We start from the raw sequence: 23432 nt of genomic DNA, 5'->3' as shown, positions 1-23432 counted from the left end.
TGTGTGTGTGTTCGTCTCTGCCTTGCATTTCTTTTTCCTGCCCTATTGCACTGTCTAAGGCTTCCACTGAAATGCTGACTAGGTGTGAGAATATATATCTTCGTCTTATTCTTATTCCTAGAGAGAAGGCGTTTGTACTTTCCACAAAAGTCATATTAGCACTGTAGTATTTTTTAATGTGTACAATTTTTAAAGCTATAATATTTTTTAACGTGTGGACTTTTTCAGAGTTAAGTTTAACTTAACCATTGTGGTCATTGCTTACTTTTTCTCTTCCTCTGATATGATCTAAATGTTTTTGTTCCTGCACATTTTGTGTGTTGAAAAGCTGTTCACTAATGCGACTGTGTAGTAGTGAGGTCTTTGAAAGGTAGTCAGGTAATTAGAGCAGATACTCATCAATGGGATTAGTGTCCTTATGAGGAAGGCCCCTGAGAGCTATTTTGCACCTTTGCTAAGTCTTGCTTAGCCATAGGGATTGAGTGACATGGTTCTTGCCCCTGGAACAGAGCCAGCAGAGTGTGGGCTTCCACAAGTGTTAATGGTTGCTGTGGGCATAAGGTTTGTTTTTATAGCAATGTACATTTTTATATTCCTCCTTTGAGGAGTGTTTTTCTCTGCCAAGGTTAATGATTCCATGATAATCAGAGACAGCAAGGGCCTGGCGAGGGTATAGCTAATGTCTTAGAAAAATGATAGAATGCTGTGACCTTTAAGACAACCCTTAAGGCTGTGGGAAAGAATGCTGAAAACATGAGTTGTGTGTGTGTGTGTGTGTGTGTGTGTGTGTGTGTGTGTGTAATTATATATAACTTCTCAACTATGCAAAATATAAGGATACAATATGAATTGTACAAGGAGTTTCACAGATCTAAAGGAATAGGGACAGCTGTGCTAGGAGCCAGCTTATCAGAAGATACTAAGAAAGGAGATAAAGAAATTTAGGGAGTGGTGATCAGAGGTCACCCAGCTAAGTTTTTTGTTCATGCTTAGAAAGGCAGGTAGGTTCCTGGGTGGGTCAGCCTGGGACCCAAGGAGTTAAAGTCCAGGCCCAGGTGTGGTAGGGATGATAATTTCAGGGTGGGATCTGGGGTCCCACCCAGCTATCTTATTGTCTGTGTCTTTCTGTTTTTCTGAGAATCAAGGACCTGGGGTCATGGAATGCTGATTCATGAGATAAGCAAAAGGCTATCTGGGGTAGTGACTGAATTGATATGTAAATAAAAAGCTGGGCTTTTGATCTGCAAGAGATGAGCTACCCAGAGACAGCAAGAGAAAGCTGTCTGGAGCATAACATAGGCCACAGCTTGGACCAACCATTTGACTTCAAGTTGTTTGTTTCGCCGCTCCCAGACATCCCTTCTCTCAGGAACCCCTCTGCGAGCTGAGGCTGGTTCCTGGCACACATCCTACCATAAGAGAACATAATAGAAAGTGTGTCCATGAACCAGAAAATGAGTTCATCACCAGATATCAGATCTACTTCTAGAACTATGAGAGACGGTTTATATGCTACTTAGTTTATGACGTACCTGTTATCATAGACTGAATGTTTTATGATATGCTCTCTCAAACTTTGATATGGCTTCTGTCTAAATTTAGTTAAGTTCAAAACTACATGCTACCTGCAGTTGAAATATCCCACCCAAACTCTTGCACCTTTAACTCCCTTTCTGAGGAGTTTAAAGAGATAGGCCCAATTGGCCTTTAAGCCATTAGAACTCCATACTCAAGAACTAATCCATTCATGGATTAAGGGGCTAATGGGTTATCTTGAGAGTGGATTTATTATAAACACTAGTCTGGGTCTGTCTCTTACAAGCATCCGTCTAGCCATATGATGCCAATGCTACCTTGAGATTCTGCAGAAATTTCCAATGAAGAAGACCAGCCTTGTGGAAGTAACTCCTAAACCTTGAGATCTGTAGTCTCCAGGACAATAAACAGAGTAATCCCTTAGTCTCTGGAAAGCAGATTAAGATGTAGTTAAAATAGCTAAATAGTAACACCAATGGCTTTTCTGACATTATGAATTCAGTAGAATTGAACTTATAGCTGTGTACTAATCATTGCCAGGCAGTAGTCTAGGTACAAGGCAGATGAAAGTCATGTTTGTTGACATTACCATTCAGTATCTATGGTTTTCGGCTATTAACATCAGACCTTCCAGTTTTCTTATACACCAATAGCAAACTCCATGAAAAATAAATTAGGAGAGAGAATTCATTTACTATAGCTTTAAAAACTTGAGGATGCCAGGCACTGCAGCACATGTTTTTAATCCCAGTACTCAGGAGGCAGAAGCAGGAGGATCTCTGAGTTCCAGGCCAGGTTTAACCTAGTGAGCTCCAGGATAACCAGGATTACGTAGATACCCTGTCTCAAATAACAAACAAATAAACAAATCTAGAAATAAATGACCAAGGTGAAAGATCTCTATAGTAAAATTTTAAAAAGGGAAAGAGCTGCCAGGTTTGTGATTCGGCACAGTTAACATCATAAAAACGTCTGATGGCTGAGTGATGCACTGATTCATTGCAATCCCTATAAAACCCCAACGCCACTCTTCACACAAACAGAACAAAGCAACCCTAAGATTCCCGTGTAAGTACAAAAGACCAAGAGGAGTTAACTCATGGCAAAAAGAACAATGCAGGAGGATTCGCAATGCCTGATTCCAGTCACACTACAGAGCCACAGTGCCGTGGCCAACATGGTACTGGCTCAAACCAGATCTGTAGACTAAGGGTGTATGGAACTCAGAAATAAACCTACACAGTTACAGCCATGTGGCTCCTGACAAAGGTTTCAGAAACATGTTGGAGAAAAGACAGCTTCTTTAATAGATAGTACTGGGGAAGTTGGCTATCCACTAAACCTAGACACCTACCTCTCACCCTGTACAAATATCAATTCAAAATGGACCAGAGATCTCAATGTAAGACCTAGAACTTTGGAACGACAAGAGGAAATATCAGGGAAACTCTTCAAGATACGGCAATGGGAGGATTTTCTTTCTTTTTTTTTTTTTTTTTGGTTCTTTTTTTTTCCGGAGCTGGGGACCGAACCCAGGGCCTTGCGCTTCCTAGGCAAGCGCCTGGGACCCAACCCAGGGCCTTGCGCTTCCTAGGCAAGCGCTCTACCACTGAACTAAATCCCCAACCCCTGGGAGGGATTTTCTAAAAAGGATTCTAAGAGCTAAGAAGATAAATAAAAATAGTTGACAGTCACAGCACACCAAATTAAAAGGCTCTGCACAGCAAAAGCAGCAATTACCACAGTAAAGACAGAGAGCAAAGAACAAAAGAAAACTTTAACCTGATAGGAAATTAATACTTTGAGCTCAAAATAATTAGATATCAAAAATCCAAACAATATAATCAAGAAATGGACAAATGATTAAATACATCTCAAAAGAAATATGTATGACTTCTTAGGGAAATGGATGGATCTAGAAAATATCAGTGGGTGAGTAACCCTGTCACAAAAGAACACACAAGTTATGCACTCACTGATAAGTGGATATTAGCCCAAAAACTTGGAATTCCTAGGAAAAAAATTCCCAGATCATATGGAGCTCAAGAAGAAGGAAAACCAAAATGTGGATGCTTCATTCCTTCTTAGAAGGGAGAACAAAGTACGGGAGGAAATACAGGGACAAAGAGTGGAGCAGGGACTGAAGAAAAGGTCATCCAGAGATGGCCCTACCTGGGGATCCATCCCATATGCATCCACCAAACCCAGTCACTATTGTTAATGCCACAATGTGCTTGCTGATAGGAGCCAGATATGGGTGTCTCCTGAGAGGCTCTGCCAGAGCCCTACTAATACAGATGAGGATGATTGCAGCCAACCGTTGGACTGAACAAGGGGACCCCAATGGAAGAGTTAAAGAAAAGACTGAATGAGCTGAAGGGGTTTGCAACACCATAGGAAGAACAACAATATCAACCAACCAGAGCCCAACAGAGCTCCTATGAACTAAACGTAAACCACCAACCAATGAGTACACATGGAGGGGACCCTTGACTCCAGCCACACATGTGGCAGAGGACGGCATTGTCCAGCATCAATGGAAGGAAAAGCCCTTGATCCTGTGAAGGCTCGGTTCCCCAGTGTAGGGTAATGCCAGGGTGCTGAGGTTGGAGTGAGTGGGTGGGAATGAGAGCATCTTCATAGAGACAGGGGGAGGGAGGAGGAGGTATGGGAGAGGGGGGACATATAAGTACATAAATATAAGTACATAAAATATCCAAGAAAAATATATGACTAAAAAATATATATGTAAAAGTGTCCTAAGTATTTAGCTATAGGGAAAATGCACATCGAAAGTACAGTGAAGTCCTACGTCACTCTAGTCAGAATGGCTATAAATAGGAAAACAGAAAATATACTGACGCCTATATATAAAGGTGCCCCAGTGAAACCCAAGACAGAAAACAAACCCTCACACGCTGTTGCTGGGAAGGCGAACCGGTGCGGCCACTCTGGAAACCAACGTAAGTCCCTTCAAAAAGCTGAAGACGGGGCAGCCTCATGATCCTCACCACCCCTTGCTATAGACCTGAAGGAGTCAAACAACTTCACCCCTGATTATCACGACATTGGAATGGACCAAGGTGCCTGTCAGTGGACGAGTGGACACGCTGTATACATACACACAGTGGAGCTGAAAAGAACAGTTATGCCACTCACAGGAAAACAGACGGAACTGGAAATTATCCTGTTTAAGCACAATACGCCAGACTCAAACAAGTATTACGTGTTTTCCTTCATATGTAGACCCTAGACAAAAACAAACCAAAGACATGTGAGTGAACAGTAAGGACCAGGGAAGAGGAAAGGGACCAGGGAAGGAGGAGGGGATATAGGGATGGATGTGGGCAGAGCATATGATGAGCATGTCCGAAATTGCTGAAATATCCGTTATCTTGTATAATTAATGTATAATGTGGAAAGGGGAGTGTAAAACAATCACCACCATCACAATAACAGACACCTCCTAACTCCCCATCAGTTCCAGGTGCAGCCTCACAACTACTGGAGAAATCTGGGGAAGAGGGCAGGATGGAGGAGTGACTCAGTCTGGCCAAGCAAATCCTCATATTCCTTTTATGTCAAGGCTTAGTTGAGGAACGAATCTAAGACCTCATTACGGTTGAGGGAGCCTCGGGAGAGCCTCACGTGTGTTGTTTGAACCTACAGGGACCAGCATCTTTCTCTTCCTTGTGCGGAAGTAGGAAAAGAAAGCACTGAATGTTGGGATAGCTTGATAACCAGGGAAACCTTGTGCTCACCGAAAACGACACAGGAATTCAGATGCCCGGGTGACGAGTAAGGAAAGAACAGGTCCAGCCGTGTCCCTGGATGGTTTGAGTCCTGGGTACAGCTACACCTGAAACTAGGAGCTACACTTTTGGATGCCTAAGTTATAAGAGCCAAAAAGTCTCTCATTGACATAAACCTGTTCTAGCTGGATTTCCTGGCACTTCCAATTAAGAGTCCTAAATTACTCGGTGTCTTGGGTGCTCTGAATAACTCCTTTGCCCAAACATATGCCCTAGTTGCAATAAAGAGACCTGGTGATGTGGGTGGAAGGCCTTTTAGATATGGGGCCAAGAGGTATGTGGGGCAGGTCAAGGGAAGGAAAGTGGCCATGTTGGTATTGAGCCACATTGCTGTGGAAGCCATTATTAACTCACCCCTTACAATGGCCATTAGGGAGAGGCACTAATTATCACCAGTATTATGGAAATAACTTCCTGGCCCAACTCCTGGACATTTCTTTTCAATGCTTATTTCTTTTCGAGAATAGTTTCCTGACAAATGCTTCCGTGTGGTGATTGCTGCCTCTTGCTTCTGTATGGCTTGGTCTCCACTTACTTGCCTTACAGACTCACTCTGCCTCTCCTCTCTCTCTCTCTCTCTCTCTCTCTCTCTCTCTCTCTCTCTCTCTCTCTCTCTCTCTCTCTGCAGCTCTTTGTCCTGCCCTGTGTGATGGCCAGTGAAGTCAGGCATGGTTCCTTGCCCTCGGGTTTGGCTGGATTAGTCAAGGAGCCATACAAGCTGTAGACCTTATAGTGGGATCAGGAATTAGTATTTATTTTCTCCTTTCTTTCCTTCTACGCCAGGGTTCTGGCAGCAGCTTTATTTCCTGAGGACTGTAAAAGCCTTGTCATTTGGTGGTCCCTCTGCCATAGCCTCAGCCTATCTAAGACAATGGTTACCACTGCCCACTCAGGTCCCAGGGAGATTATAGCCTGCCACGGCCGTTGGTCCCTGAGCCCTCCCATACCTTCCTAGTTTCCTTAACCATGTCTAACTCTATAGTAACCCTGTGATGGGATGCTGTCTGGCGGAACCTGAATAAACATGACATCAGCTTCTTGCCAACTGATGCAGTCCTCCTGTCTCTCCAACCTCTCTCTACACATTTCCACTCACCACAAACTCCCGGCCGTTTCTTAAAGAGGCTCTTCACTGACCTGCTTCCAACCCTTGTTCACCAAGACACTCCTCCTTGGAAAACCTTTAATCCTCTTGTGGCCTAACAGCATCTTCCCATTTTTACTTAAACTGCCACCTTCTCCATGAAGCCCGTCCCAGACCTGTCCCTGAGCTGCAGAGTCTCAACTGAGTCCTATTTGCATCAGTTACCCCTGAACAGTCTCTGTTTCTCTGTCCCAAACTGGAGGCCGAAGCACTGTGTGCCCAGGCCTGTACTTCACCACCCAGCATTGAACTTCATACACTGTAGGTCTCTGCCATCTGCTACACTGAACTTAACCAGGACGTCTTATAATTTTACAATGGTTTTTTTTTTTTTTTTTTCTTTTTTTTTTTTTCGGAGCTGGGGACCGAACCCAGGGCCTTGCGCTTCCTAGACAAGCGCTCTACCACTGAGCTAAATCCCCAACCCCTTTACAATGGTTTCTTAATGTGGTTACCCAGGCAGCCACTTCTTCATTCACCTTGTGCTCATCGAACCCCATCATGACAAAAGGAAAGCAAGAAGAGGCCATTAGATCAACTCTGGGCCACAGGAATAGGCATGGGTACAAATTCTTCATCTCCCATTTCCCATTTTCCCATGACCGTCATACTCAGAAGTGTCTCTTAAATGTGACCTGCATGGTAATCATGACTCATGGGTTGGTTTGCCCCTGGCTATGACTTTGATGCTGGGGGCACGAAGTTCAGGGTCTGATTCCTACACTTGGAGGCTTCTTCCTTCCAAGTTTCTGGAGTCCCCAGAGAGTCTCCTGTATTCAAGTGAATCTGGAATTGGCGGGTGTGTGTGTGTGTGTGTGTGTGTGTGTGTGTGTGTGTGTGTGTGTGTGTGTGTGTGTGTGTGAACTAATAGCAATCCAGTCTCCAGACTGGCTCAGAGGCCTGGCTTGTGGTGAATGGTTCTCCCTCTCCCATGCAAGCATATCAGTGCTACAAGTGCATGGCTTGCTTGGTTCCTAGGAGATTTATCCATGACCTGAACCATGGATTCCAAACTTGCACATTTCCTGGCTGATGTTGACTCTATTCTATTCCCTTCTTAGAGTGGCCTGTTTTGCTCATCTCAAGGGTAAGCCTAACAATGTGGTGTCGACATTCTGATAAAATACCTTCTTTCATCTACCTTGTGGCCATATTTCATTCTCTTCTCTATTCAGCATACATTTAGTCTCTAGTCACACTCATAAGGCTCTGGAGTCCTCTGCTAGAGGTGCGCAACTTTTCCTCAAGTGTAACTAACAGGAGACCTCGTCTACAGCAGTTCATTTCACAACTGCTGTAAAAACACCTCGGCTCATTACATAATCTTACTAAGCCTTCTCTCTGCCTGTAAATAAAACCTAACTCCAGTCTCCTACTGGAGAGTTTACTTAGGAGGACTAGCTTCAGGGAGAGCGAGTGACCAGTCAGCCTGGACTTCCTGGAGCTGTCACCATTCTGGGATTCCCCTCTCTGAAGGATTTCAGTCTGAGTCTAGGTATCTGGGGCTCCCTAACATTCCTCAGCCTGCTCTTAGCTCTGCTCACAAACTTGTGCCACTTTGAACTCTGCTCTCCATGATGTTGTGGATCTGAGCAGCCAGCTGGCCAACTGTATACTCACACTCCTGTGTGAGGCTGGAGTTCTAGTCTTTTCCACTCCCACCAGGAGCCCAGAAACCTTTGTTTTCAAGTGAGTTAAGACGTACTTTAAGCATTTGTAGTATTTCCTAAAGTCAAGAAGGAGGTCCCTCCTCTCCCTCCCCCGTTCAAAGGCTGAACAGGGATGAAGAATCTTTCTGTAAATACCCCATAATCCTTACTGGCATAATATAGCACAGACAGGCCAGTTTAAATGGTGACCTGTCAACCTGTTTCCTTAGTACAGAGGGCCCTGAGCAGGACCAAAGTGAATCTAAGAGTTCCAGACGTGGGGTGTAGTCAGTCATGTGGCTACTGACTTAAGGGGTTAAAAAGAACCACCAGACCTAATAATCAGGACCACTCTAAACAATGTGAAACACAAGCAAACTGAAGATTCCTGGAAAATATTAATGTTCACTGTAACAACGTTCCTGAGGAAACTCGACACACTTTGCAGGGTCTGAAGTTCCTGAACTGGCATTACGTCTCCAAACTCCATCACTCCCAAGGATTCATTTTCTCTGCAGCCTAGTGACATTTCAGGAATTCTCCAGGTAGAAGAAACAGATCCATCAGGAGTGGCTGTATGTGTTTTAAATCCCAGAACTGTGAGGCAGAGACAGGCAGATTTCTGTGAGTTCGAAGTCATCCTGGACTGCACCGTGAGCTCTAAGACAATCGAGGCTACAGAGTGAGACCCTATCTTAAAAATACAGCTTCCCCTCCTCAAAAACAAACAAACGAATAAACAAAACAAACTAAGAAACAAAACCCAGAAAGAAATCCATGGAGAAAGCAGAGATGGAGCCAGGCTGTCGTGTTTCCTCTTCAGAGTCTCTTCACGGTGACCCTCAGCCTTCCTAACGCTACAACCCTTTAACACCATTCCTCTTGTCCTGGTGACCCACAACCATACAATTATTTGTTACTACTTTATAGCTGTAATTTTGCTAGTTATTGATTGTAATGTAAATATCTGATATGCAGGACATGTGACCCACAGGCTGAGAACCACTGCTTCAATGACTAAGTCTAGTGCTCCGACTAACAGTTTGCTTAAATCGTCTGTAACGTGAAGCACGGACGGGACAATTTGCCTATTATCATGGAAGCTATCACCAGAATGTGAGACAGCAGACGAGGACAAGAAGAGGAAGGATTCCTGGAGGAGGGGAACCTAGAAGTAAATTCAGTCTAAGGTGTAGCAGGAGCAGCTAAACCTTGTCACTCTTTAAAAGTCTCTATGATTCAGCAGCTGCTCCAGCCCTAAGTTGAAAGCCAATTATTGGGAGTCAGAGAAATAATCCACTGTTCTCCAGAGACCAGACTGCTTCTTGCTCTGACTTCATTTCTCTACCTCCCCCTCCCCTTTCCCCTCCGAGAGAGAGAGAGAGAGAGAGAGAGAGAGAGAGAGAGAGAGAGAGAGAGAGTGTGTGTGTCACACTGACAAGCCCTTATCTTGACACCATGATTCCCAATCCCACCGTAAGACAGGCATCACCATTACTGAGTGCCACCATGGCCCCGGAATCCTTGAAACAGTGCTGCAGACTACTCAGGATCACGTTGAGCTCTTGCCACAGTGACTGTAGAGCTGTTAATAATCTGGCTTTTTTTTTTTCTTGGACCTTCAAATTCAGACCTAGAAAACTAGAGCTGAGGCTTTATTACCCATTTGGTGGTGATAAAGGACCAATGGGATAGAGTCAATAAGAGCTTACACGTTTTACTCATTGATAAGGAAAGGTTTTGCAATGCACCAAAAATATTTTTGGGTGTCTCTTAGGAAGCAGATGTAAGACTACCAGTCATCTGAATAGCGTGCTTATCAAAGACAGCATTCCTATCTCCTCAGTGGACGGAGGTGAGAAATGATACAGTGTCTGCTGCTAAGGGCTGGACAAGGTCTGTCTGAAACTCAGGTATGGTGATAGTGTTGGGAGAAGAGGTCTATAAAGAGTGATTAGGTCACTAAACGAAGATTAACCTCTTTCTCCCTATGTGGATTCTCACTCTCTTAGCTCATCTATTACTGCAGGGACAGCCTTTTATGCTCAGAGGTCATTCCCTTTGTTTCAGTGGTCCTCAATCTTCCCAACGCTACAACCCTTCATATAGTTCGTCATGTTGTGCTGACTCCCGACCACAAAATTATTTTCATTGCTACTTCATAACTATTTTTTGTTTGTTTTTTTTTTTTTTTTTTTTTTTGGTTTTTTTTTTACGGAGCTGGGGATCGAACCCAGGGCCTTGCGCTTCCGGCAAGCGCTCTACCACTGAGCTAAATCCCCAACCCCTTCATAACTGTTTTTGCTACTGTTATTAATTGTAGTATAAATATCTGATGTGCTGATGGTCTTAGGTGACCCCCCCATGAGAAGGTTGTTTGAGCCCCCAAGGTGGTCTCAACCCACAAGCTGAGAACCACTGCTCTCTTTCATTTCTCTCAGATACATCTGCTTTTCCTGCTTTTCTACCACAAGCTGACATGCGCTTCATGACCCTGTACACTTGGACTTTTCAGTTTCCAGAGTTTTTGGCTCAATACACTTTTTCTGTTACCTAGTTTTGGATTTCTCTTGGTGACAGCACCTGAGAACAGAATAGGACAGCTACAGAGCAGTCTCACACGATTTGAAAATCAGATATGAGAGAATAAAGGTCCCAGACTCTGATCTTAAACTTCCATCTGTCCTGATATTGCAGATATTACACACAAACCCTGCCCCACCTGCTCGCAGCCATCGCAGCAGTGACCCTGCTAAGGCCCGCCCTCCCCCCATTTCCAGTTCTTTTTCCAAGCCAAGGAATGTTGGAGCATCTTCCAGCCCTATCTTACCCAGGCTTGTGCCTGTGACACTTGTACCCATATTGCTACCGACAGACTGCGGCAATAAACCACAGATATCTGTCTCTGCATCTCTTGCCCGTAAAGTCCATTCTTGTTCAATTTAAATTGCTTTCATCGTTGGCTGCTAAAGGAATTGATTTTCCTAGCCACGGACCACACTTTTCATCCCATATGCCAATTCTGTTTGATTTACAGTGGCTGCCTGGAACATGGTTTAAAAGTATCCAAGTAAAAGGTGCCGTCTTCAATCAGTGACATCTGCCACAGGGTAGGTTAGGAATTGATGCTGTGAATGCTGATCGGTTGCGGATATACATTAGTGGCTATAAGGGTATATATAAGGAAGGGAGAAGGCCTCTGACTGACAGAAACAGGCTCCAGAGCCAACATTGGTAGGCAGGATGGTGGTAGATGAAACATCTGGGTAACAGCGCTGCGAAGTACAACCCACCCCAAGGAAGCGGGTACTGGCTAAACCATCTAAGGTCTAACTTAGAACCGTGAGCTTATGTAGTACTACGCAGTGTGGAATATTCCAAACTGAAGGGCAAAATAGAGACCAGAGACAGAGCAGCCATAAACCAAAAGGAAATTCAAGGGCCTTTACCTCCTTTGTAAGAAAATAATAGTGTAATAGTAATCGTAATGTAATAGTAGCAGTAACAGTAAGAGTAATGCACAGTAATACAATAGTAACAATGTCTGGAAGTTCCACTTAGGCACATTAGCATCTCCTAAGAGGGGAGAAATCCTGCTTAATGGCTAATGAATCAGACAGTCCCGGGTGCAAATCTCACCATTGTTCATAATCCCAGGACTCAAGGCGTAAGAGTTCCCATTTCCTTGTCACAAACTGGATGCCCCCTCAATGTACTAACCAGTAAATATTAGTATCGGTTTGGTCGGCCACAGACTAGAGCTTCTCAAGGGAGAAGCCTCTGAAAGTCTCACAGCTGTAGGTATCTTACCTGAAACCAACAGGGTGGCCAAGCAGCCCAGAAAATAAGTGTACAAGACACGCATAAAAACTGAGCAAAATCGGTGCATTTTCAAGGAGGAGGGAGAGCAGTAGGTCGGGCTATTTCAGGTGAGAGGACCTTTGGTCGTGGTTGGCTTAGAGCTCTGCTGAATTATAAGTAACTACATAACTTCCAAGCAGTAGCACAGTAGTAGAAAAATAATTCGACTCACCTAAGCTCTCTCCCCTGAGGACTTCCCCCTCGATGGAATGCATGCCGTAGTTTTAAGCACCTGAACATTGAGCCCAGATGATTCTCCCAGCACGGTTATAAGAACACGCTGTGGGTCATCTCTGAGGTGGTTTTCTAGCACTGCTCTCAAGGGCATCATTTTATCCCCAACATACAGGCCACTATCACAAAAACAAACAAACAAACAAAAAACTGGTGTCAAGACCCTTCCTGGAGGCATAGAGCTCTGTCATGAGCACTGTCACGCCCCTGAACCTGGGGACTCTGGGAGTAAGAAGGGGCCCGGGAGCCATGGCCTCAGGCTAAGGAGAAGACCAATGGAGGAGCTTATTCCTCAGTGGTGGTTCTGGTGAAACAAGGCACACTATTCTCAAAGGGGCTGGGTGGAGCACAAGCTGCATGAAGCATCCGTCAGCTGGGACAGCGGTCCAGTCCTTCTGGGCTGTGCAGGAGTGTCTGGAGAAGGATAGATCTAATCCGAGGGGGAAAGGCAGTGAGTGGGCAGGTACTCTCTGAGTCAATGGGGAATGCATTTCTGGAAAGAAGTGAGTCACAGAAACACTTCCTTTCCAACAACAGAGGTGTCACTGTTAAGGGTGCTCATGACAACAGAGCACTCTCTGTTGCACTGTTCCCTCAGCCAGCTGAAGTGAGCGCACTCCTTCTGTGGCTACGCGCCTGGCTACACACAGCACTGAAGGGAATGGTGGGTTCACGGTGACTGTCTCCGGTGCTGTCTCCTATTCGATGCACTTTCAACATGCAAAACACAAGCATTTGCTTCTTCTTTAACAGACACCACTGCAGGGAGTTAAACGACACCTCTAATGAGTACATTTCCTTCTAAGTGCTTGAATCCCCACAGTGGAAATGGCCCTAGGTCTCCAGTGACACTGGGAAGATCTGCGGCTCCTTAGGCAAACGCTGCTTCTCTGGCACCCAGCCAGCATGTTGCTACTCTCCAGGACAGCTATTTTCAGTCTCAGCTCTGTCAAAGGTAATCACAGTTTCTCATAAGTAATTAATATGGAACACTTTATCAGTACGAGCTGGAGTGTGCTCTCTCTCTCTCTCTCTCTCTCTCTCTCTCTCTCTCTCTCTCTCTCTCTCTCTGTCTTTCTCTGTCTCTCTCTCTCTGTCTCTCTGTCTCTTTGTCTCTCTCTCTCTCTCTCTCTCTCTCTCTCTCTCTCTCTCTCTCTCCTCTCTTTCTCTCTCTCTGTCTGTCTCTGTCTCTCTCCATAGTTCATTCCTAATCCAACTCTTGCGTCTTCCTAGACTTCTTGTCTACCTTACCTATTCTTTGAGTATCAGCATACACTGAATTAACACACAGAATTTTCTATAACGTGTTCTCACTTAGAGCTTCTTCTGTTTATTATGCCTAGTGCTCAAAATTTTGAAAGGTGGGTAACTTTGATTCTATACTTGTGTTAAGTTAAAAACAACAACAACAACAACAACAAACCACTGTGTTTTCACTTAAACAGCATTTAACAAGATATTTAATATATGTCAACTGTTAGCATTTTACACTCGAAGCATTCTCAAAGACAGCCATCAAGTTTGGACTGGAAATAGGAATGGAAATCGGTGGGGGGCAACTCTGGGGCTAACTGGAAGCCTGGGATGGGGGAGGCTACAGGGAGTTGAAGGAGGTGACCCTAGCTGAGTCTCCTACCAGTGGGGAGATATAAAGACTGAAGTGGCCACATCCTGTAACCAGGCAGGGCTCCCAGTGGAGTCATCAACCCACCCACAAAACCTTCAACCCACACTTTGTCCTGCCTACAAGATGTGCAGGGATAAAGATGGGGCAGAGACTGAGGGAATGGCCAACCAATGGCTGCCCCAACTTGAGACCCACCCTTGAGGAAGAACCAACCCCTGACGTTATTAAGGACACTCTGCTATGCTTGCAGACAGGAGCCTAGCATAACTGTCTCCTGAGAGGCTCCATTCAACAGCAGATGGAAACAGATGCAGACCCACGGCCAAGCATCAGGCAGAGCTGGGGGAGTCTTATGGAGGAGTGGGGGATAGGAGTGGGCGGGAGGGTCAAGGACAAGGCAAGAAGACCAACTAACTGAACACATGGGGCTCACAGAGACTGAACCACCAAAGAGCATACAGGGACTGGATCGGGGCCCCTACACATTTGTAGCAGATGTGCAGCTTGGTCTTCATATGGGTCCCCTAACAAGAGGAGCAGGGACTGTCTCTGATTCTGAGGCCTGCCATTGGACTCCCTTCCACTAACTGGACTGCCTTGTTGTGCCTCAGTGGGAGAGGATGGGCTTAGTCCTGCTGGGACTGGATATCCCAGGGCAGTGTGGTACCCAAGGGGGGGGCTTCCCCTTCTCTGAGAAGGGAAGGGGGTGATGGGGAGAGGGATTTGGAACGATAGAATTGGGTGGAGAGAAGGAAGGGGGATTACAATGAGGCGGTAAAGATGAATAAATAACTAAATTAATGAAGTAAAAAAGATTAAAAAGATACATATGTGTGTAGAATCTGTAGATTGCTTTTGGTAACATAGTCATTTTCATAGTATTAATCATTTTAGTCTATATGCATGGAAGGTCTTTCCATCTTCATTGAAGAGATCTTTCACCTCTTTGGTGAGGTGTTTCTTAGGTTTTTAAAGAAGCTGTGGTGAATGGGATTCCTTCCGAGTTCTTACCAACCTCACTATTAGAATACAGAGAAGCTACTGGTTTTTGTTGCTGTTTATCTAAGCCTGACTTTTGTACTATCCCTCTTTGGTCAAAGTGTTTCTTAGCATTTCTGGGGGTCTCTAGGGTGTTTTAGTTGTAGGATCTCATCATCTGTACGTATGAAAGTGTGACTTCATTTCACGTCTGTTACCTTTATTCCGTCCTCTTGTCTGATTGCTCTAGATTAGATTGAATGCTAAATGGAATGAGTAGAGAGAGCTGGCATCCTTGTCCCTTTGCAGATTTAAAGCAAATGCCCATTTCCCTCTGTTTTGTATAACGCTGGATACCAGTTAGTTGTGATAGCCTTGATTATACTGGTGGATGTTCCTTTTCTGCTAGTTTCTTCAAGGTTTTTATTACGAAGGGATGCTGAAGTTTATCGGAGGTTTTTTTCTGCATCAATTTAAATGATCACGTAATTTCTGTCCTTAAGTATTTATGCACTATTACATGCATTAATTCTGCACATGTCAGACAATCTCTAATCCTCAGGATGAAGTCAATGTGCTTATGGTGTATGATCTTATTACGTTCTTGAATCTGGTTTTCAAGACCCAACCCCCTGGATTTGTATTTATGTTCATCAGGGAAACTGGTTTGTAGTTTCTTGTGTTTTCTGGTTTAGCATTAGGGAGCTGGCTTTGTAGGAAGGGTGGGGTAGAGCCTTTCCCCTTCTGTCTTATGGGGGCAGTTTGAAGTCTAAAGCCCAAGTTTCCAGTTTCAGCTTTTCAATACGTGGAACTTAGATCAAAACTCTTGGGTCCCTACGTGAGCAGATCTTGAGGATAGATGGGGACAGATGCTAGATAGGTAGATTCCCAGGAAGGGAAAACATAAACTTACTTCATGTGCTCTTCACAGTGCGTGTATATGTACTTAGCTGTCTACAAAGTCAACGAGACAGATGAAACCGCTATCCTACCAACCTCAAAGCTTCCAGAAAATGACACAAAGTCTATTTTAATAATCATTATTTCCTAACTCTTTATCCTTGGGGAGCTCTGGATTAAATATACTATTACAACTAAAATACACTTCTAAACCAGCAATTTTGTTTTCTCCAGTTTCTGGGAACAGATAAAGAGAAGGGGTTCTAGTCTTCATTACAAACTCAAATCCTTAAAAAAGTATAAATCCTTTATTGCATAGGAGAGATTATGCCTCTTTTGATTTTCTTACATCAAATTATCTACGGTATGTCACAGAAATGAGTGATTTTGCAGAACTAAGTTATTCCTAGCACTTTAAAGAAAGATCAGATAATATTTTTATTTTGTGAGTTGGCATAGTCTGTGTTTCGGGAACATTTTAAAGTAGAGATATGTCAAGGCTAGATGCATGTGTTTAGTAGACCTGAATACTGCTGGGATCATCTGACACCGACATGGAACATCCCCCTGGTGATAATCACATATTAATATCACTGTCTCTAAGTCACAGAATAGTTGATGAGACATCAGTGTCATTTCATCTACCTGTACTACTCCCCAGGACAAACTTAGCGCCATACACAGGAGTTCCTCTGACTCCTAGCAGGGAACCGAGGGGTGGCTACATGTCTTGGAGCTGAAGGTTCTTAAAACTAGAAGGATCCTCAGAGATTTTCTAACCCAGGGACAAGGATGTAGCCCACCTGTGTCCAGCTTTTAAGTCCTTGGCAGACATCAACAATCAACCTCAGAACTTCTAATTCTTTCTCAGCAGGCACCAGGGAAGACAACCTACTACCTATAAATGAGTTAGTGTGTGAATGGAATCTCTTTGCTCTGTTTAGTTAATATAAACCGTGTTCCCCCCACTCCCAACATGAACCAAAGGTCCTGAAAGTATATCAGACATATTTTTATGTGGATTTTAAAGTGTCAGTTGCATTATTTCATGGTCTCATTTCGTTTTGGGGTACCTTCGAGGTAGTATGGGAACAGCTTCCACAGGCGTGCATCTAGTTTTAAGAAAGATAAGAGTTGTGTGTTTGCTTTCCCCCTGGATCTGCCATTTCTGGTGACAGAGCCTGGTTGGCTCTCTCTCCAGTTCCTGAGCTAATTTGGATCATGCTGTAGTAGATGCTGTTTGCAGAGTCCAGAGACCAAGGACACGTCTAGTTATTAGACATGGACCTGTCCGTCTGGAGGCCACCGTTGAAGCCTGATGTATATGCAGACTAATTATGAGTTAAACTGAGTTACATTTATAGCTGAAAGGGGATTGAAGGGGCAGAAAAGAGTTTATTGGAAGAAATGGAACCTGGTGTAAACTTTGTGCTCATTTATTCATTTAACAAGGATCGTGTCTGCCAATCCCAATACCCTTACACACGTATCTGTGGTTCATAAATGACTCAACAAAAAATTCAATTAATGTACAGAGCCTGCAAATCAGTGGGACGGTGCTGTGGACGCAGACAGAGAGGGGTGGCACAGAATCCTCCATCAGGACCTGTGGGGAGGAAGAAAAGTCAGAAGACAGTAACAAGTACGTAGCGGGTACGGGCTCTGTCTGTGTGGGAAAGTATAGGCGACAGCAACAGAGTCCGCCCAGCCGACCTGCCTGGATCGGAGGCAAAGCTCTGCCCTTGATCTTTCCTGGAAATATGCTTGCTGGAGCGGTGAAATGGGTCGGAGCACACGTAGCACTAAGGAGAGAGTGTGTCTGTAAGTGACATTAAGCCTTTGATCTTATCGAAGGCAAAACGGGCAGGAGGGTGCTTTGCTCTGTATCTCTCGGAAGGAGCATTACCCAAAGGAAGGTGGACAGAATTACAGGCTGAAGAATGAGGCTGCGGATGTAGACGGTGGAAGATTCAGGATGCCCTGCTACAGCGATGGCCTCTCCTTCCTCGAGGAGCAGCAGCTATAGGCTATTTTAAGGCCCCAAATGATCTGCTCTGCTGCTGAGCAAGGTCACTTTGACAGCTGTCTCAATGCTACCCATAGCAGAGGCTTCAGTGGTGGCCTCCAAACGGACAGGTCCATGTCTAACTAAACTAGTCCTTGGTCTCTGGACCCTACAAACAGCAACCACTACGGCATGACCCAAATTAGCCCAGGATCTGAAGAAGAGAGAGAGCCAGCCAGGCTCTGCCACCAGAAACGGCAGATCCAGAGGGAAAGCAAACACACAACTCTGGACCCTGCTTGGGGCAAGTCCTCCCCAGGTCCCTCTACCCTGTGGGCAAGCATCCAGCTCTCATAGACCTTGTCCAACCCAGCATAATTCAAGTGCATTTTCTCTTCACAGTTACATATTCTCCCCTCCCCCCCCCCCACCTTCCCTCTCTCACTCTCCGTCTCTCATCTCTACTTTTAAGATTGCTTCTTTTGGGGCTGGAGAGATGGCTCAGTGGTTAAGAATACTGAGAGCTCTCCCAGAGGTCCTGAGTTCAATCCCCAGCAACCACACGGTGGCTCACAACCATCTGTAATGGGCACCCGATGCCCTCTCCTGGTGTGTCTGAAGACAGCGACAGAGTACTTAACTAACATACATGAAATAAATCTTAGAAAAGGAAAAGTTTGCTTCTTTTGGAGTTAAAGCAGACGCAAAACCCCACAAATCAAATAAAACAAGACATTGCTCTCTGGCTCTAACACGAATCCCCACTATCTCCCATCCCTTTCTCACCCCAGTGCTTCCAAAGAAAGTCTCGTGAGATGAGTCTGCCTGCCCTCCTCCACTCTCAACACTGCTGAGTGTCCTGGCCTACTGCCTACCACGGTTTGGTTCTTAACTCTTCTGGTTTCTGGTCAGCCTCCTCTCTCTGCACTCCTCAGCTCTGGCTCTTTTCTTCTCCCTGTTCAAACGGACTCATTTGTCTCCAAGGTTTTAATCTCTTCCTGAGTCCGACGTGATCTACCCAGTACTCCACCCTACTCACAACTGTCTCCAGACTCACTTGTCCACTGCTCGCGGCTGCTGCTGCCTAACTTCACTCAAAGAACCCTGGAGGCTCTTTCACCTCAGCATCTCCACTTTGTATCTCCTTCTGGATATCTGATCCTGCTAGAGACAGTCAGTTCTCACTTGGACCAAACTCCACCAGGCCGTAGTGGATTAACTAGATGGCCCTCATTCCCTTCTACTTCCCAGGCAGGCTGCCTGAGGCAGGCCCCTGGATGAGGCCATCTTTTTTTCTTGCTTGGACATGAACCTGGCTCAACCTGTCCTCCTGTCCTGTTCTCATTTCTATCTTGACCTTGTAGCCCACCCCACCCCATCCTGCTATGCATGCAAGGAGTCAGGATGCCCCAGATATCTGTGCAACTCGTTCCCTACTTGGCCTCAAACTCACTATGTAGACCAGGCTGTCCTCACAGAGCACCACCTGCCTCTGCCTCCTAAGTGCTAGGATTAAAGGCATGTACCACCATGACAGACAGGTATACTCTTTTCTTCTTCTTCTTCTTCTCCTCCTCCTCCTCCTCCTCCTCCTCCTCCTTCTTCTTCTTCTTCTTTTTTCTTTTTTTCGGAGCTGGGGACCGAACCCAGGGCCTTGCGCTTGCTAGGCAAGAGCTCTATCACTGAGCTAAATCCCCAACCCCGACAGGTATACTTTTAAATCCTGCTGTACCAAGGCCAGTGAGGACAGTGAGCTGTCCTCAGGGGTGTCAAAGAATTGCCAGAAAATGGAACAACAAAAAGCAAAAGCCACCTCCAAATGACCACTGTCAGGCACACCCAGAGCCAACCAAGGCAAGAGATGACAGACTGGGTAAGAGCGTTACTCCGAACCTGGAGGAATTAGCTTAGAGTTTCTACAGTAGAGGAAGCTTCCTCAGAGCTTCGTAGAAACTGCATTACGGTGAACAAATTTGATAGCTCCATGGTAGCATCTGTGGCCTTTTTCTGAGAGTCTCCAAGTTGGCCATTGTAGATTTCTCCACTGAAAGCCTAGAGGGAGATGCTACTTCCTGTTGTGAGGAATCCACAGGAATCTCCCCGATTCTGTAACCTTCAGTATTTTCATGGCTGAATTCTCACACAGAGGAATTCTCCCTGGACATAATTCCCACTAAGAAAACAGCATTTCTTCCTACTGACTTTATGCCTGTTGAATGAGTTGGGAATTAGTCCGTGGGATATAAAACAAAGTCATCAGCTCTTCCTGTTCTCTCTTCTAAACGTGGAGATATTACAGAGCCTGGTGTTAGTTTTGATAACGAAGCTTGCCGTCAAAACCCTTGAGTCACTATAAACTTCGAATTATAGACTGGACAGGAGGCAGAACAGAGATGTAAATCCAAAATAAAATATTCATTTTCTCCTATTTAAAGTCACACTTTCTCCAATGTAGCATTTACTGGATGCCTATTGTATGCCAGCCACAAACTGGGTATTTCCACATTATCCTAATCAACTCTGGTCACGAATGTCTGAAGTTTTTAAGAAGAAGGAACTGAGGGTCCTGGAGACTAAGTAATGTGTCTGTCTAGAGAGCAGCACCCGGACTCCGTCCAGGGCTCCTGACCAGGCACCGTGCTTATTCTCTTGTACTGTGGGATCGGGGAACGTCTACCAGAGTTACAGTGAACCCAATTAAAATACCATTCTCAGAATTTCGTAGAGTTTCACAGAAATTATCAAAGACAATCACCTATTTAATTCTAACCGGGTGAATAAGGATTTGTTAAAGGTTTATCTCAAAGCATCTCCTTGGCCATTAAATCCAAGTGAACACCACACATCTAATGAAAGTGAGCTTTCATTGTACTTTCCCTCAAAAGCTATAAACTCAGAGGCTTTAAGCAAACACACACACACACACACACACACACACACACACACACACACACTCAGTTTTCTGAAACAGTCTCATATAGCTCAGGCTAGCCTCAAACTCACTATGTAGTTGAGACTGACCTTGAACTCCTGATCTTCCTACTTTACATACAGGCTTGTACCACCTTGCCGGTGTATGTGTGTGGTGGGGGTGAGGACTTTGCTTTTAGTTTCACTAACCAAAACATTTTACATAGTCATAGCTGCTGACTTATTTTTCCATAGATAGAGTCAGAAGATTTCACTAAGGAACTAACTGCATTTAACATTTTTTGTTGTTGGTTTGTTGTTTTTTTTTTAAATGTCTACATTGACTCCCAAAAGAGTCAATGTGAGAGCTCTGGTAATTTCGCTCAATCAATTATAGCAGTTGTAGAAAAACTGACCATTCCCAACCTAGAAAGGGCTAACGGATACCTAGGACAAGTGGTTGGGATTTCATTGCTTGTTAAACAGGCTAGCCAGTGTAGTCTGAGCAAAGGTAGGTAGGAGTTTTCACTCAGAGCAAAGGTTCTCGGAGTGGCAAAGAGGAGGACCCCAGCAAGTGCCTGCTTGAGCACCCTGGTGGTATTCTAAGCAGGAGACCTCTCATACCAGATGGCAACATGCCGGAGTCTGTCCCACGCTCCTCCTGAGGAGCAAGGGACTGACTGGTACGACCTCAGCAGGGCACTTACAATTTTAAATGGTGAATTTATGGCTTAAACTAAATACCAGAATCGAGTTTCTGTGGCTCACCGGCACTGAATCCAGGGAAGGAGGTCCACCTGAGACCACAGGCCATGAGACCACAGGCCATGCCTGCAAAATAAGAGGAAAGCCTTCCTTGACGTGAGGATGTTGCTTATGCAAGCGGTCCAAGAGCCAGTGAGTAACCGCTAGGCTTCCTTTCCGGAGCAGGCTCTGGTGAACAGGTATGTGTACTGTGGGGCACCAATACCCATGCCAGCTGCTGGTGGGAAGGAAGCACTTGGTGACCAAGCAGGACCTCTGCAGTGCCTAGGGCTGCAGACACACAGAACTGGGAAGGACCCACAAGCTTTGGTCACCTCCAGGGCTCTCAAAACAGATTTAAAAATAAATTCTGTATTCATCATAGGGAAAACAAACAAGTCCATGTCTTCCAATCCATCCACTCTCTTGGTAAGAGCTGTTATTTACATGTGGTGCATGATTAACCTTCCCCCAAATGCCCTAAACCACTTGGCACTGGGGAAAGTGAACACTAGTGGGTTCTTTTGCACTCCTTCCCTCCCACAAACGTCCTCTGTTAATACCATTCAGGATGTTACATATTTACTAGAAGCCTGACTTCCCTTCGCCTAAGGTTCTGGGGGACCCCATAGGACACCAAGGACTCCATTAACTTCCGAAGAGATTTTATTTTTGGCGGAGACGACCTTGGAGGGGAGCAGACAACACCAAGTATTTCCCAAGAGCAAGGTGCAACGCCCAAGGGTAGAGAAGGGGCTGCCCCTCTTCACATTCCAGCAGAGGCAGCTGCAATTTCCAGACAGAGGGTGGAGCCTGCCTGGGAATCCACTTTCCCTCAAGGTGCACCTGCTCTCACCCGCTGGACAACCCCACCACCGGAGGTGTGAAGACCCGCAGGGTCCCCACCCTACAGTACACTGTGGAGTGAGTTCAAGTTACCGAGACAACCTGGCCAGAAAACGAGATTCTAAACATAAGAAACTCAAACCTCTGAGCAATGGCCCAGACATCTACCTAGTCCCGGCCCAGCGGTATGGCAGGCATGGGCCACTTAAATACACGCGAGTGTGAAAACAAATAAAAGCAGCTTATATTTTAGTAGAAAAATGTGGTGAGCAGGTAGTCCCGGAGGAAGAAGGGGGCTGGGTTCTCTTAGCGCTGGTTCCCTGTAGCCTCAGTGAGCCACAACTGCTGGCTCAGAAATCAGGCGTGATCTATCTGATTAGAGAGGTATCCTACAAGAAGATACCTATCCCCTGCTCCAACATTCCCAAGGTCTCCACCATCCCGCAGGCCCAGATGTCTCTTTAAATCCGACGGAGAACAGTAATTCACACAGTCGCGGTCGGGCACGAAGGTAATGGTGACGGTGGTGGTGTGCGCGTATGGTGGGAACAGTTAAGGATGAAGATCAAATTAAACCCCGCTTAACCCCGCTCGTTTCCAAAGGACCCCTTGTCCACCTTTCAAGCCCCTCTGATCATTTTGGAAAAAGCAGAGACAGCAGCTCGCGGAGCACCAGAATGGAGGGGGGGTTGTGAGGGTTGGGCTAAGAACACTGTTCTCCCCCGCGTGAAGGGTTGATCCTGAGCTTGGGGGCCCAGTGCCGGAGAACGCAGGCAGCGCGCGCCACGCCGAGCCCACCCGGTCCCGCACGCGGCCTGGCCCGGGCACGCGCCTAGTGCCCCCGCGCGCGACTCACCCAGTACCACGGCGGCCACGGTGGAGAGCAGCAGCCAGTGATTCCGCAGGAAGCGGCGCCAGTCGCATCCCGAGCTCGTGGGCTTCCCCATGATGGGCACCGGCGTTTGTGAGGAATCGGGGAGCGCGGCGGATGTGGGATGAGGGATGCAGGGCACCGTGGAATCACAGCGCACGGGCCGCTGTCAGAGCTGCCACTGCCGCTGGGGACCGAGCACCGTGGTTTTGCGTGGCGGGCGCGCCCGGCTCCTCCCGCCGCCGTTCGCTGCAGCGACCAGGCCAACCAGCGAGGCCGAGGGCGGAGCGTCCCGGCGGGGTGGCGAGCGTAGGG

The 23432-nt window shown here is 45.8% G+C and overlaps 1 protein-coding gene across 1 annotated transcript in view; it reads right to left on the bottom strand.

Moving 5' to 3' along the window:
• Positions 1-23368, bottom strand: part of Slc1a1 (solute carrier family 1 member 1) — an 80398-nt gene extending 57030 nt beyond the window's left edge. Inside the window, exon 1 of the mRNA XM_032891770.1 lies at positions 23103-23368. Within this exon, the coding sequence (XP_032747661.1) occupies positions 23103-23193 (91 nt within the window). The 5' untranslated portion in view covers positions 23194-23368. The remainder of the gene's footprint in view (positions 1-23102) is intronic.
• Positions 23369-23432: the final 64 nt, after the last annotated feature.

This window comes from Rattus rattus, chromosome 2, assembly GCF_011064425.1.
Source record: "Rattus rattus isolate New Zealand chromosome 2, Rrattus_CSIRO_v1, whole genome shotgun sequence".
Classification (NCBI taxonomy): domain Eukaryota; kingdom Metazoa; phylum Chordata; class Mammalia; order Rodentia; family Muridae; genus Rattus; species Rattus rattus.
This window is presented reverse-complemented; position numbering and strand designations above follow the sequence as displayed.